The 13,849-nt window shown below is 42.1% G+C and overlaps 1 protein-coding gene across 3 annotated transcripts; it reads left to right on the top strand.

Annotated features, from left to right (window-relative positions):
• The first annotated feature begins 2,887 nt into the window (after positions 1-2,887).
• On the top strand, positions 2,888-13,472 carry LOC128448430 (tyrosine-protein kinase ZAP-70). 3 transcript variants are annotated; one of them, XM_053431076.1, is made up of 13 exons: positions 2,888-2,955; positions 7,622-8,083; positions 8,577-8,737; positions 8,837-8,975; positions 9,063-9,141; positions 9,333-9,355; positions 9,455-9,488; positions 9,978-10,170; positions 10,308-10,514; positions 10,796-10,988; positions 11,844-11,984; positions 12,097-12,209; positions 12,971-13,472. In XM_053431076.1, exons 2-13 carry the CDS (start codon positions 7,679-7,681, stop codon positions 13,086-13,088), a joined length of 1,806 nt encoding a protein of 601 aa, XP_053287051.1. In that variant the 5' UTR covers positions 2,888-2,955; positions 7,622-7,678; the 3' UTR covers positions 13,089-13,472. The 3 variants fall into 3 exon arrangements, with proteins under 3 accessions (XP_053287051.1, XP_053287053.1, XP_053287050.1); XM_053431078.1 differs by lacking the exon at positions 2,888-2,955 and adding an exon at positions 6,492-7,051; XM_053431075.1 differs by lacking the exon at positions 2,888-2,955 and adding an exon at positions 6,492-7,067.
• The last annotated feature ends 377 nt before the right edge of the window (positions 13,473-13,849 follow it).

Below are 13,849 nucleotides of genomic sequence, written 5' to 3'. Positions count from 1 at the left end.
TCTGGTTTCTCCACACGGGCCAAATAAAAAGATGCATTAATACGGAATTACACAAAGGTTTAGCAAAAACAAAACAGATTGATTCTGCAAAAAAAAAAAAAACAGGAATGCAACACATCAACCTGCAGATTTGTGTCCAGTCAGCAGAAGAGCAGCAGGGACCACAGACATGTCACATCTGATTAAAACACATCTGTATAACTAAAAAGTGACTTTTAAACATCATCTGTGTATATTTCTAATCCCAGTAGTATGTTACACACACTATAAATTATACTCTAGTTGTTTAAAAGTACTGTATATACTCTACTACTAGTGAAAGTGGCTGTTACTGCAGCTTCTTCTGCATCTGAGGGAAACTGCAAGTTGCTCCCCCATCCGGTGAAGGACTCAATGCCACCCTTCACTCACATACCTTATGACTGCTGTCGGCCACATCATCCCTACACACACAGACACACACACTAAACACACAAAATAAACACACATAAACACACACACACATACATACACACACACACACACACTGCCCTGTCATCAGCCAATGAGGAGCTCCCAGCAGTGAGAGTTCTTGAAGAGAAGAGAATATCAGGATAATGTCCAGTGGCAGTTAAAAGAAAAAAAAGAAAGAGGAATTGTGCAAATACTATGAAATGGAATAAAATCCAAAACACGTGCAAAAACATGAGTCACAATGAAAAAAAATAAAAAAAGATTTAATCAGAGGCGAAATTCAAAGTCTGCGCAGAACTACTTGCAGAGAAAAGAGTGTGAGAGCAGAGAACAAGCATCAGGTCTCCTCCCGGGTTTGTGCATGAAGAGCTAGAGAGTGTGGCCGGGCTCGGTGACCTACCTTCCCGTGTCCCCGTGCACAAGTGTCCGCTGCGAGGCCCGGTCCTCTGGAGGAGCAGTGGAGGAGCAGTGGAGGAGCTGAGAGGAGCTGAGAGGAGCTGAGAGGAGGAGGCTCCGGCGGGAGACTGAGGAGACTCAACTCCTTCCACAACCTCAGCGCTGCAGAGAGCCATCAAGTCCCCTGTACTACAGCCATCACACTTCCTGTCATGGCTTCAAATTAAAAGGTGCACTGCGAAAGAAGAGTCAATATCATTCATAGCTGCAGAAGACAAATTCATTTCCACATTTCTGCACATGCTGATCAAAGATGAAAAGAAAACACAGTAAAGGTACTAATCTGCAATATTTTCATTACTGTCTGGATTTGAATGATCTTCTAAAAATAAAAATGCACACAGACAAGTTCTGTCCCTGCACCAGATCAATGTGGTGGATGTACACTCAGTTATAGAATAAAAGCCAAACAATTAGAACGTTGTTGTGCTTTCCACAGTTTTTTTGGTGATCTAATCATTTTTTCTCAGCTCAACAAAGTTAATTGTTGCACATATGACATCCTTCGCCACTAGATGATGCACTAACACCAGCTTCTTGCAACAAAACAATTGCAGACTAGAATAAAATGGAAGTGTTGTGTCTGGTATCTGTGTTGGATGCGCCTGTGTTAACTCTTGCAGCCCCGAGCTCAGCACACTGCCATCAGGCCTTTGTAGCTAAAGACTGTATTAAACCAAGGGGTGAACATTAGTGTAATAATTGATTGTCATGTTTATGTCACCGCTATTTGGATCTGGAGCTTTATAAACATGGAGAGGGCCAGTGGTTTCCCAGGGAGGAACGCACAATAACATGAACATGAAAACAGGCCCAAACTGGTTAACAAAACAAAGACCAGAGAGATGCTCAGGTGACAACACATACAGAAGGTGGATAACTTCATGTTCTATTGAAGACGTCATTACTCCACTTAGTCTTTCATAGGAATTAGTTATTAGGTGCTTTGTAAATGTTTTGAATATCCTGACTTTATAAAAAAACCTCTTTGGAAAAGTGCAATTTAAGATTTACTGGCAAAACAAAACAAATTGTCTGTAAAACGCTTTCTCCACAACCAAAGCTCTATGTAAAAGTCTGTCTGGAGAGCCGTTGCTGGACTAGACTCAAGATTCCTCAAACTCTGACTGAGCCATTGAAAATACACTCTGTAAAGTGTCGGTTTTATTTTGAAGGAGCACATTTTCCTCTCTGGTTTTGTCTTCTCTTATTTTAACCGACTTTATTTAGACTGTTCCGGCTGATTGGCTGGCTGATCGGAGACAGTGAGGAAGCAGCTTCAGCCGGTGTGTGTGCGTGTGCGTGTGCGTGTGTGTGTGTACGTGTTTGTGTGTGTGTGTGTGTGTGTGTGTGTGTGTGTGCGTGTGTGTGTGTGTGTGTGGGTGTGTGTGTGTGTGTGTGTGTGTGTGTGTCTGCGTGTGTTATATATTATATTATAGTCCGTAATAAAGACGTATTACACACATCAAATAGAAAAGTATTTTACCATTAAAAGGTCACTAATTTCTATCCCTAACACATATATATATATATATATATATATATACTCTTACAAGTTAATTTATTTATATGTATATGTGATACATACACATGTTTGGGAACTAGAGTTGAAACTGTTAAATATTTGATGAATCAGTCTGACATAGTCTGAAACTATTTTGGTTTCTTTTGCGTCGTATTATATTTTGGTCTGTTTTGGATTATTGGTCTTATACACAAACATATATGAAAACATCTGGATTCCAGAGAAAGGATCAATAAACAAGCTCAGTGTTTTCTGATGTTTCACAGAACAAAAAAGGTTGAGTCCATCATTGTGTTATACATTCTGCAATCAGGATTCAGACAATTATGTGTATGTAATGTCTTATATAAATGCAGCGTGTGTGTGTGTGTGTGTGTGTGTGTGTGTGTGTGTGTGTGTGTGTGTGTGTGTGTGTGTGTGTGTGTGTGTGTGTGTACTTACCCACACTTGACAGCACGTTGCACCACCGTCAGATGAGCAGATATCCCTTTGTCTGTAAAGCAGCAGCATCGCAGTTGAACGTGAGTCGATTCTCTTCTTCTATCTGATTTAACACAACACATTTAACACAGAAACTTATCACAATAGGTGACAAAATATAGGTTACAAATATTCCTGAGGGAAAAATATGTATTTAAATAATTCAATAATTCAACAAAAACAGAGCAGAACAGTTTGAAATCTTAATTTCTCTCTTAAATACTATCTTTCAATACTTGTTTTATTGTGCAGTAGTTTAATGGTAGTAGTTCCCCATCATGTAAGTGTACGTTTATTCTAACATTTATTGTAGTTCTTTAACATCCACTTAGGAAAACTCAACCACAGCTTTAAAAAGACTATAGATTTGTTTTAATTCAATCTAAACTGAGTCTGTAAACATACAATAATCTGGGATATTTATTTATAATCTTGCTGATCTGTTAAAGTTATGAAACTTTCCCCTGAATATGCACAGCTGTGTCCGGGCTGTGAAGAGCTCGTGTACACCACAGTGAGGCCGAGCCATTGTTGCTCTGGTTCACAAAATTAGAGATTACATGTACAATATAAAAATAGCTCCTTTCATTTAGCCTAGGAATAGAAAACCAAAAATGGGTAGGTTTGTTAACACACCCAGGAGCTGTGTGTGCGTGTGCTTGTGTGTGTGTGCGTGTGTGTGTGTGTGTCTTTTATCGCTCGTGACTTTTCTTGAAACGACTGGATGTATTTTGGGTTCTGGGCTGAAGCGTATCTGTGCAATGTTCCAGCCCCAGTCGGACAACACTGGTCTGCTCAACACAAAGAGGGATTCTTATGGGCCGAAATGTGCTTGCTAATTTTCAGCAGGCGTTTGTTTTAAACATTTTATTAACGGAGATGAAACGACCCGAGGCCTGAGCTGCTTGTGTTGTTCTAGGTCTGAGAGAAAGAGATTCAAAAATGATAACAGAAATGGCGTCGAACCAAATTCATTGATCGTGTGTAAACCTTCGACAGTTAGATTTGAACGATTCAACAGGAATCAAAACTGAGAGTTTGTCCGAATGTCACTGTTTACACTGATCCAGGAATTAATTGTGCAGTTTGGGTCACATGGCCTCGATATGACCCCCCCCCCCCCCCCCCCCCCCACGCCTTCACTTGTAGGTTGTTTAAAAGATGTTGTATCTGCTGGTGTGGATGCCAACACACACTCAAGTGTTCATGTTGTACTCTGTGTACATTCTGTTTCTGATAGCGCAGCCAAAGCGATCATGACCTCAGAACAAATAATCTGCACAAAACAACTTGTTCATCGTCTGAGAAGCAAATCACTTCCGTCATCTTTGGAACTTTTAAGCGTGTGATTCACAGTGAAGTGTGAAACGTCTACGTGGAGGAGGTGCGGCGTCGGAAAGACTTTAGGCTGACTTGTTTTTTTGTGATTACTCTGTGCCTGCTTGTGTGTGTGTGTGTGTGGGGGGGGGGGTATATCACCAGGATAATCAACATCAGCAGTTGATAGGTTAAAGGTCAAGGGCAACAAAAAGATATATTCTGAGATATCTCCACGAATAATAAGGGTATAGTGAAATTTAAAGCTTATATTGATACATTGGATATCATATGAATAATATGAATAATTTATTTATCTATGCAACCAGCATTATCTCTTTCACAAGGTATCCAACAGGATAATAGAGATAAACCAAATCTTATAAAGATCTAAAAACCATCCTTGTCATACGGTAAGAATATTATCCTCATGGAATCAATATGAAATCACAAAACAGCTTCAATAATTGGTGTTGATATACGTCTTCCACGTGACTCGCATACTCTACAGGGAACACCTTGTTAGTGGAATCCATCTGAGCTCCTGAAATCCATCAGAGAGATTTTTATTAGCACCATTTTTTAACATTTACTTCGCGGCCAGAAGACCAAAGCAATGCCAGAGAAAACTTCACCTCCTCTTCTCTGAGGAGGAGAAACACTCTGGCCTGTAGGTGTTGGCCTGTGTCTCTTCTCCTGTGACTCACAGGACTTTTCCCACTGATCACTTGGTCTCCAGACGCTCACTCGGCAGCATCTCATTTACAAAACTACACGTTTGTGCAGATTAGAGGGATTGTGACACATCTTCGGCCATTTTGCAAAGTCGTTATGGAAGATCCCACGCAGCACAGTGGGTTCAAAGTTGTCTCTCGTGTGTCACCTCATCATCTCGCTCCACTCCGAGCGTCTGTGGCTCGTGATATACAGCAAAGGAGAAAAGCCATAAAAAAAATCATATTTGGAGAAGAACACGATCTGTGCTGAGACTTGGCTCCTGCACGTTGTTGGATAAGGGAGAATATTTGGGTTAGTTGATCCGTGTCATAAATAACACCGGCGTGGATAGTATTCTTGTCATGGTGCGTGGGGGGGGGGATTGCTGATTTGTAATTAACTTCACTTTTCTCTCGCTGTTTAAGTTTTATCACAGACCTCGGTGGGGAATTCACAGTCGACTTGGAAAGTTCATCATCGTGGGAGCGTCGCTGCTTCGTGTTTAGCGGGGATTTATATAAAAGTGGAAAAAGGAAACGAAACTTCAATTAAGACGGAAACTTAAATGGACTGAAGCGAGATGTACTTGAAGTAGTTTTAATGTCAGACATTTTATTATCAGAGGAGGAGGTTATGTTTTCTCTCCAGATCTGAATAAATGGGCCGATCCAGGACTCTTCTTTTTTTACATTGTGATATCACGCCTTTTATTTATTTATTTTTTGTTTCTTTTGTTTGTTTTCTTTGACATTTACAACAGAGAATAAGTCACAGATCTTAAACAGACATATTGATTTCTATGAGTGTGTACAATGTGGTGCGGCAGCCTGGTAGAGAGGGGTCCTCCAAAAACCACAGAGTCAGTGGTTCGATCCCCGGCTCCTCCAGTCTGCCTGCTGAAGTGTCTTTGGGCAAGAATGGGTGATTGCACCTTGTAACGTTTAAAGTCGTCAATAAGACTGGAAAAGTGTAAATATATTCCATTTACCATTTTAGTTACTGGTGCATTAATGTGTAAATAGCATTTCACTGTTAAGTAAATATTTCATTCACTATTCAGTAGTTGAATCTTCATATTGTACCTCATAATCAAATGTTTTGAACGTAGAATAATAACACATTATTATTAGCTGACAAATGTGTTGAAATAAAAAAACATTTCTCTATGAATGGATCCTTTACTCCCTCAGATTTGTACTTGATCCTGCATCCTCCGTAAAACACCAGTGCAGTTCAAATGTACAATCAAGTCAAACATTTAAAACACGAGAGGTTTCATATACACTTGATATTGTATGGTAAACCAACCAAAGCCTTGAATGAAGCACATGGGGTCTTTGTTGTGGTGCGACGGGGGTCAAGTCACAGTGGAGACTCTGGTCTTGTGGCGTGTATGAGTCTCGGCTCAGTTGTCCACTGTGGGTTGGGGCAGCCTCACAGGTGTGTGGCCCGGGGAACTGAGGTTTTTACGCTGTCAAAATATACAGGTTTAATGTCCCGTTCATGAACTTTCATTTTCCATTCACACAGAAAATGGAAATTGAGGGAGGAGGAAGACACAGTTGAGGATCGGCTCCGCAAATAGAATTCTGAAAGATGTCTGCCTGCCCACATGAACTCTTCTCTGTGGGCTGACGTGTGTCAACGGTTCCTGATCGCTGTCGAAATTCAAACAGCTTTTTTCCGTGTAACTTTTCCACCCTGCAGTCAGAACCTGCTTCATCTTATCTAGTACATCCGCACTTCGGCTCGACTTAATTCTGAGTTGTTCTATCAACCCCAGTGGGTTTTCCTCCAGTGAAAGATCAATGTGCAAAACATCTCTGAAGCAGAGGGAATATTCTCGAACCATAAAAAACCACCTGTTCAACGGAAGAGAGCGAGATGTTGGAGAAAGGAGGCTGTGAGGGCGGACTGCGACTTCCTGTTGTGGCTTCTGTCACCAGTGTGTTATTCTGCAAACTTCATGCAGCCTCAGAGTGGGGGTGCTTCTCGTTCAGAATCTCATCCCGACGCATGGGACCTCGCAGCTCGTCTGTGTAGAAGACAAAACATCGTCCTCTAGTTTGCCCCGGTACAAAACGTAGAAGCAAAGAGGAGGAGGTGCGGATCTCAAGAGGTTTGGTGTTGGGGTATTTTTGTCACATTGGTTGTTGGTTTGATTGTAAACAAGATTACACAAAAATAATAGAACGGATTTACGTGAACATTGGTGGAAGGATGTGCCAATAAAGAAGCCGCAAAACTTTGGCGAACATCCGGACAAAGGGGGATTTATTCTTTATTTTTTAACAGTGTCAGATTGTTTGCAACATGTCTTTGATTTCTCAGATAATAATTCATAAATCTTGATTTATTTTAAATCAGCCATATTTATGGGACTGATATTTAGGAGTGTGTGACATTTGGTGCAGATCCAAAATCAGGAACTAGTGAATTTAAATATGTTTTCAAAAGGGGACTGTTGGGCCTTGGTGGATGTTTGTGCTCTCTGAGGGACATTCTAGTTTTCTAACTGTTTTGTAATGGTAGGTGGCTAAAAGGCGTAAAGGTCAGAGGTCACAGACGGGATTCAAACCTGTATATTTGTCACATACAGCTCTTCATCAGCTTCCTTGAACCCAAATTCTCACTTAAATTATTATATCCATCTTTTTCTCTCTGCTTCTCTAGTTGCTCTCCACCAGCTCCATCCAGGACACTGAGCTGGAGTCCAGCTGAAGTCTCACCATGTCCACCGACCCTGCGGCCGAGCTGCCCTTCTTCTACGGCAGCATCAGCCGCTCGGATGCTGAGCAGCACCTGAAAATGGCCGGGATGGTCGACGGCCTCTTCCTGCTCCGGCAGTGTCTCCGCAGCCTGGGGGGCTACGTCCTGTCTGTGGCGTGTAACGTGGAGTTTAACCACTACTCCATAGAGAAGCAGCTGAACGGGACGTACTGCATCCCGGGAGGGAAGCCTCACTGTGGGCCCGCCGAGCTCTGTGAGTTCTACAGCAAGGACGCCGACGGGCTGGTGTGCAACCTGAAGAAACCCTGTCTGCGCTCTCCAGACACGCCGATACAGCCCGGTGTGTTCGACAGCCTGAGAGAAAACATGCTGAGGGAGTACGTGAAGCAGACATGGAACCTGGAGGTGAGGCTGAAGTGTTCTCAGTTACTGCCACTTCACTTCACTGCACTTGACATAAACACTATTTAATGGATATCCACAAGTTTTGGTGGAAGGATGGGACAAAGGCCAATAACTGCAGAACCTATTAAATCTTGGCTTGTGGCAAAGTGATGCATCCAGGAAGTGTTCATCACTTTATCTTTAACATAAAGTGTTTTTTGACATTCAGACCAATTCCACTGGGAATGATTTATGGATCTTGATGAATAAATCTGCCACATTCAGAGGATTTATATCTGAAAACTATTCACAGGGAGTCGAGCACAATATGTGATTATAATTTGAGTGAAAGAGCTTTAACTGAGGAAACTGAACCCAAATATTTAGCAGATATTACTTAATTCATTTGTAAATATGGAAGTAACATCTTCATACATACACAGGGCACAGTAATAATTGCATATAGTCCAAACGTGTGTCCTCTGTTTGTTTCCGTGTCTGATTCTCCGTTCAGGGAGAAGCCATGGAACAGGCCATCATCAGCCAAGCTCCTCAGCTGGAGAAGCTGATCGCCACCACGGCCCACGAGAGGATGCCCTGGTATCATGGTAAAATAGCCCGGCAGGAAGGAGAGAGGCGGCTCTACTCTGGAGCCCAACCGGATGGAAAGTTTCTGTAAGATGCTGTGACACGAAACTGTCGAAACCACTTTTCGGCCTGCGATTGTTTTTGTGTCACAGGTCTTCTCAAGTTCTTGTGCTTTGTGTTTGTCAGAGTGCGAGACAGAGATAAGTCGGGGACTTTTGCTCTCTCAATGATTTATGGCAAAACAGTTTACCACTATCAGATTCTCCAAGAAAAGTCTGGTAAATTCTGCATGCCAGAGGGGACCAAGTTTGACACAATCTGGCAGGTAAATGTTCTATCGCTCCTTAGATGTTGCAGCAATGCATGATGGTCTTTTCTGAATCAAAATTAAACTGTATCTAAATCTCACCAGCTGGTGGAGTACCTGAAGATGAAGCCTGACGGCCTGGTGACGGTTCTCGGAGAGTCGTGCATGAATGGCAAAGCCGCAAGTATATAACATTTTATTTTATTCTTAAATAATACATATATAGATGATATTATATAATTAAATGTATTCTGTTATTGTTTTAAAAACCACTGAGTTTCCACCTCATTTGAAAGATTCAACAATTAACGACAAATAAATCATTTATAATTAACAAATGTTCACACAACTTTAATTTGTCATGTTACTTTGCAGAGATGCCAAGTCTTCCTGCAACGGTGAGTATGAACAACACCAGGCATCTTGATTATTATCATTATTATCATTATTTTCATTATTATTATTATCTGACATTTATTGTTCTGTCACATTTTCAGAGACGTGTAAATGGATACACACCGCCACCTCGAGGTCAGTCTTGTGAAGTACAACCAGTAAAACTCACTTCCTGTATTTGCAAACAGAAACAATGAGCTGCTCTGTTACATACCTTTTGAAAAGTATATTATATTATTTCTGAAGCATTATTACATGAGAATAAATGTAGCTGAAGGAAATTACCTTAATTTTAACTTCTTTGTTAACTCTTACGGGGGGGGGGGGTCTGATTCAAAACAGTGCATCATATTTTACACAATAATTACATGTTGTGTGTGTAAAGTAATGGAGGGATTAAAATGGGATTATGTACAATAATCTTAAAAGTCTGAGTGCTGTGTTTGAGTAAATGTATTCAGTTTTATAATTCAAATTTTAAAAAGGAGCTTAAAAGATGCCATCTGTTTATCAATGTGCAGGAGGGGGTGGGGGGGGGGGCATGTGAAAACCTGCCAGCAGATTAACATGTAAACATGGTGGATTGTGCTTTTCCCACATGTGGTTCCTACCTTCACCCCACAGTTGTTTCAGCGAGCTCCGACCCAGTGGCCGAGCGGGATGCTCTGCCCATGGACTGCACCGGGTTCAACCCGTACCACAACCCCAACGAGGTGAAGAGGTTCAACATCCAGAGGAGTCAGCTGATGATAGACGAGGTGGAGCTCGGCTGTGGGAACTTTGGCAGCGTCAAGAAGGGAGTTCTCAAGACTGACAAGTGAGGAGCGAAAACATTATAAAACACAACGATAAGAAGATGGAACCTGTAACACAAACGAATAAGAAATAGGCTGTTGTATGATGTGTGCACGTTGCTTCATGTTTACTGTGTTCATTCTGTCTGTTTCCGTTCAGAGGTCAGATCGACGTGGCCATCAAAGTGCTGAAGAATGAGAATGAGAAGATGGTGAAGGAGGAGATGATGAGGGAAGCAGAGATCATGCACCAGCTGAACAACCCCTTCATCGTCCGGATGCTCGGCCTCTGCAACGCCGAGAGCCTCATGCTGGTCATGGAGATGGCAGCTGCTGGACCCCTGCACAAATTCCTCAGCACCAACAAGTGAGATCAGTCGGACTAGAGTGTCACTCAGCAGGACACAGATATGTCAGATTGTTTTCTTACATAAAGATTCTGACGTTATTTTCTAAAAAACTTGTTTTATAAAGTTAAGGGATAAAAACAAAACCCTCTTTTGCAGATTTTTAGCAATCAAACACGATGAGCACGCTAGTAATATTTCTTTTCATTGAATCTAATATCAGTTTATTTCATTTTTATTATCAAACAAACAGCAAGTAGGTAACATAATGTACTTAATCTCATTTTCAATGAATCCACAGGGATAGTGTGACTGCAGAGAACATTGTGGACCTGATGCACCAGGTGTCGATGGGGATGAAGTATCTGGAGGAGAAGAACTTTGTGCACAGAGACCTGGCAGCTCGTAACGTCCTGCTGGTCTCAAAGCAGTTTGCCAAAATCAGTGATTTTGGACTGTCCAAGGCCCTGGGAGCAGATGACAACTACTACAAGGTCCTCGTGATGTGAACGAATGTTCTTAAAGTAGTCGCACTGCACTAGAGTGACACAAATGCAGAATAACCAAAGGACGGGGGCGTGAGAGGACATCAGAGTCGCGGCTGACCCGAATAGATAGTGTATCTTAAATTGATTACTTTTCTGGGAATGACTGACCTCGCGCTGCACAAATACTAACTCGACATTATCATCCTAAAAGCTCAGCACGTGCTTCTCTGTGTGAACTAGAGCAAACACTGAATTGATTTCCTTTTTTTTCTGGTCTACTGACCCACATCTGGAGGGGAATGCCGTTATCAGTAAACGGCCATGAACGTCTGGCTGTGTCCAGGTGCGGGGTCAAAGTCGGGATGCATTTCTCTTTACCTTAAACTGAACTCAGCCTTATGCCAAAGGCAACAGTAGAGAAAAGGGTGCGGATCAATGAGGTTTGAAAGCTCCACTGTCCTGGTGGTTTTTGTAGCCACTGGCTGGACGGGGATGATCTGTTAACCTGTTGTGTATTCTTACTGGTAGTTAGGGTTTTGTGACATCATATTTTCTCCCTGTAATCCCACCCACTTTCAACCAAAGCAGAGTTATTAAAAACACCAGGCGAGCATTCCTCTCATAGGAGCATTAAATAAACCGTATAAGGAAACAGACGGGATATTTCTAAATCTTTATGCTGTCGGTCAATTAATTGATTTAAAGAATGTTGCATTGACCCATCTTAACTCACGCCAGGGTGCTGTGTGGCCCTCACATGGAACTTCCCCCTTTTGGCTCTAATCATTAATAGCGATGTAATGTTCCTTTCGGTGACTCATTGACAAGCAGCTCACTGTCGCACATTTTTGTGTTGCACAGGCTCGCACTGCAGGTAAATGGCCCCTGAAGTGGTACGCTCCAGAGTGCATCAACTTCCACAAGTTCTCCAGTAAGAGTGACGTGTGGAGTTTTGGCATCACCATGTGGGAGGCCTTCTCCTACGGAGGGAAGCCTTACAGGGTACAGTACTGGCACCATTAACCTCATCACAGTATTCACACTAACGCAGGATCAGGATTGGTCCTGAACGTCACCCCCCCACCGCTCTTCTCTTTCTTTTAACTTTGTCCAGAAAATGAAAGGACCGGACGTGACACGCTTCATTGAAGCTGGAAACCGGATGGAGTGTCCACCGGCGTGTTCGGAGCGGATGTATGCGGTGATGAACGAGTGCTGGACATACAAGTGAGAAACTCCTCCGGCTGAATGTTGTGCATGTGTTAGACAGTTGATCTTGTGAGTCCCTTTGAAATCCAAATCCCTTTTGCGAGAGAGCGCTGAGGACAGATTACACACGTACCATACGTGCAGTACTGCGACCTGTCCTGTGATCTGGTGTCATATTTATTCATTTTTAAAGAGTAAACATAATCTCATAATCCATAGTAGACGGTATGGTGGACTGTATGATATAAATAAATAAATAGTAGAAAAATTATAGTTGTTTTACGATTAACAAGCTATTCTCTGGAACAAGACCCCAATTCGATTTCTTTTGTTTTTGAGCAAGGTGTCAGTTCAGCGGGAAAATCTGCCTTCGATATTCTGATAGATTTATTACAATATCATGATGAGTGTTATATTACTGAAGGAGGTCTGAACAGGGCCGGCCCTGGTAATGTTGGAGCCCTAGGCGAGATTTCAGAACTATAAACAAAACCTTATATAATGTTTGACCAGCTTCAGGGGCCGACTGTGTCTCAGGAGGTAGAGCGGGTTTTCCACATACCAAAGGTTGGTGGTTCAATCGCATTCTCCACCATTATGCTTGCCAAGGTGCCATTGGGCAACATACTGAACCCTGAAGGGGCCTCTAAAATATCCATCTATATAAATAGAGACCATTTAGCATTTAGACAGCAAAGTGTCTTCAACTCTACAGCTCTTGTGACTACTTGTCTTCCATTAGTCACAACCTTTCAAACGGCTGTTCTCCTCCTCACCAGGCACGAGGACCGTCCAGACTTCAAGAAGGTTGAGGAGAGCATGAGGTCGTACCATTACTCCATATCCAACAAGGCCAAGCCTGAGGGAGCCGCGGCCGCTGCCGAGCCTGTCAAGTAGACAAGAAACAAGCCACATTCTGTTCCAGTGCTGCACAAAGCCTCCTTTCAGATGGCCATTAAACAACCAAGACAAAGGGCTTTTTATGAACGGGCCACACTGACCAGCGTCAGCTACAGTACCCACACAGCCAAACAGGCCTCAGTGACAATAAATGTGCATTTGTAAATTAAACCTCAGTGTGTCGGCCATGTGAGGAGGGTCTCTGTCTGTCAGTGGCGGTTTGAATGTTAAGTGTTGACGTCATCGCGTTATACAAAGTCATTTCCTATTCTGATATTTTTGAGTGTAATGAGTTGTTTTTATCCATTGTGACCTGCCGCCTCCTAAGAGAGATTTGATGTTTGTTTTTTCATTGCCAAATAAAAATTAACTTTAATGCTGCGATTTCCACATTTCCTGAAGTCTGTGATAACTAGTGAAAGTTTGATTTACTTCCACACAAAGTTTTTCAATCTGAAAAAGGAACGTTAGCTAATCATGCCTGTTAATCATATACAATAGGTCGACTATGTGGGGTATTTGTTTAGAGATACCGCAGAGGAACAACAATAGACTGTATATAACAATACAATGATATAATCATCAATTACTGGTGAGGTCACAGATGATACGTAAAGGAAGAAATGAAGCACTCAATTCTGTTTGTACAGAGTATTAGACAGAAATGTGTGGAGAATAATCATTGAAATCATCTACTGTACGTAAACTAGTCTTCTGAAATAAAATGGAAAACATTGAACAGCAGCACAGTTTTTGGT

This window comes from Pleuronectes platessa, chromosome 9 (genome assembly GCF_947347685.1).
Source record: "Pleuronectes platessa chromosome 9, fPlePla1.1, whole genome shotgun sequence".
Lineage (NCBI taxonomy): Eukaryota > Metazoa > Chordata > Actinopteri > Pleuronectiformes > Pleuronectidae > Pleuronectes > Pleuronectes platessa.
Note: the sequence above shows the minus strand (reverse complement) of the source record. Positions and strands in the feature narration are given on the sequence as shown.

Coding starts and splice junctions, on each gene's coding strand:
- LOC128448430 (XM_053431076.1), top strand. CDS start 7,679: ATGTCCACCGACCCTGCGGCCGAGCTGCCCTTCTTCTACGGCAGCATC. Junction 8,084..8,576: donor AGCAGACATGGAACCTGGAG/GTGAGGCTGAAG, acceptor TTCTCCGTTCAG/GGAGAAGCCATGGAACAGGC. Junction 9,489..9,977: donor ATACACACCGCCACCTCGAG/GTCAGTCTTGTG, acceptor TTCACCCCACAG/TTGTTTCAGCGAGCTCCGAC.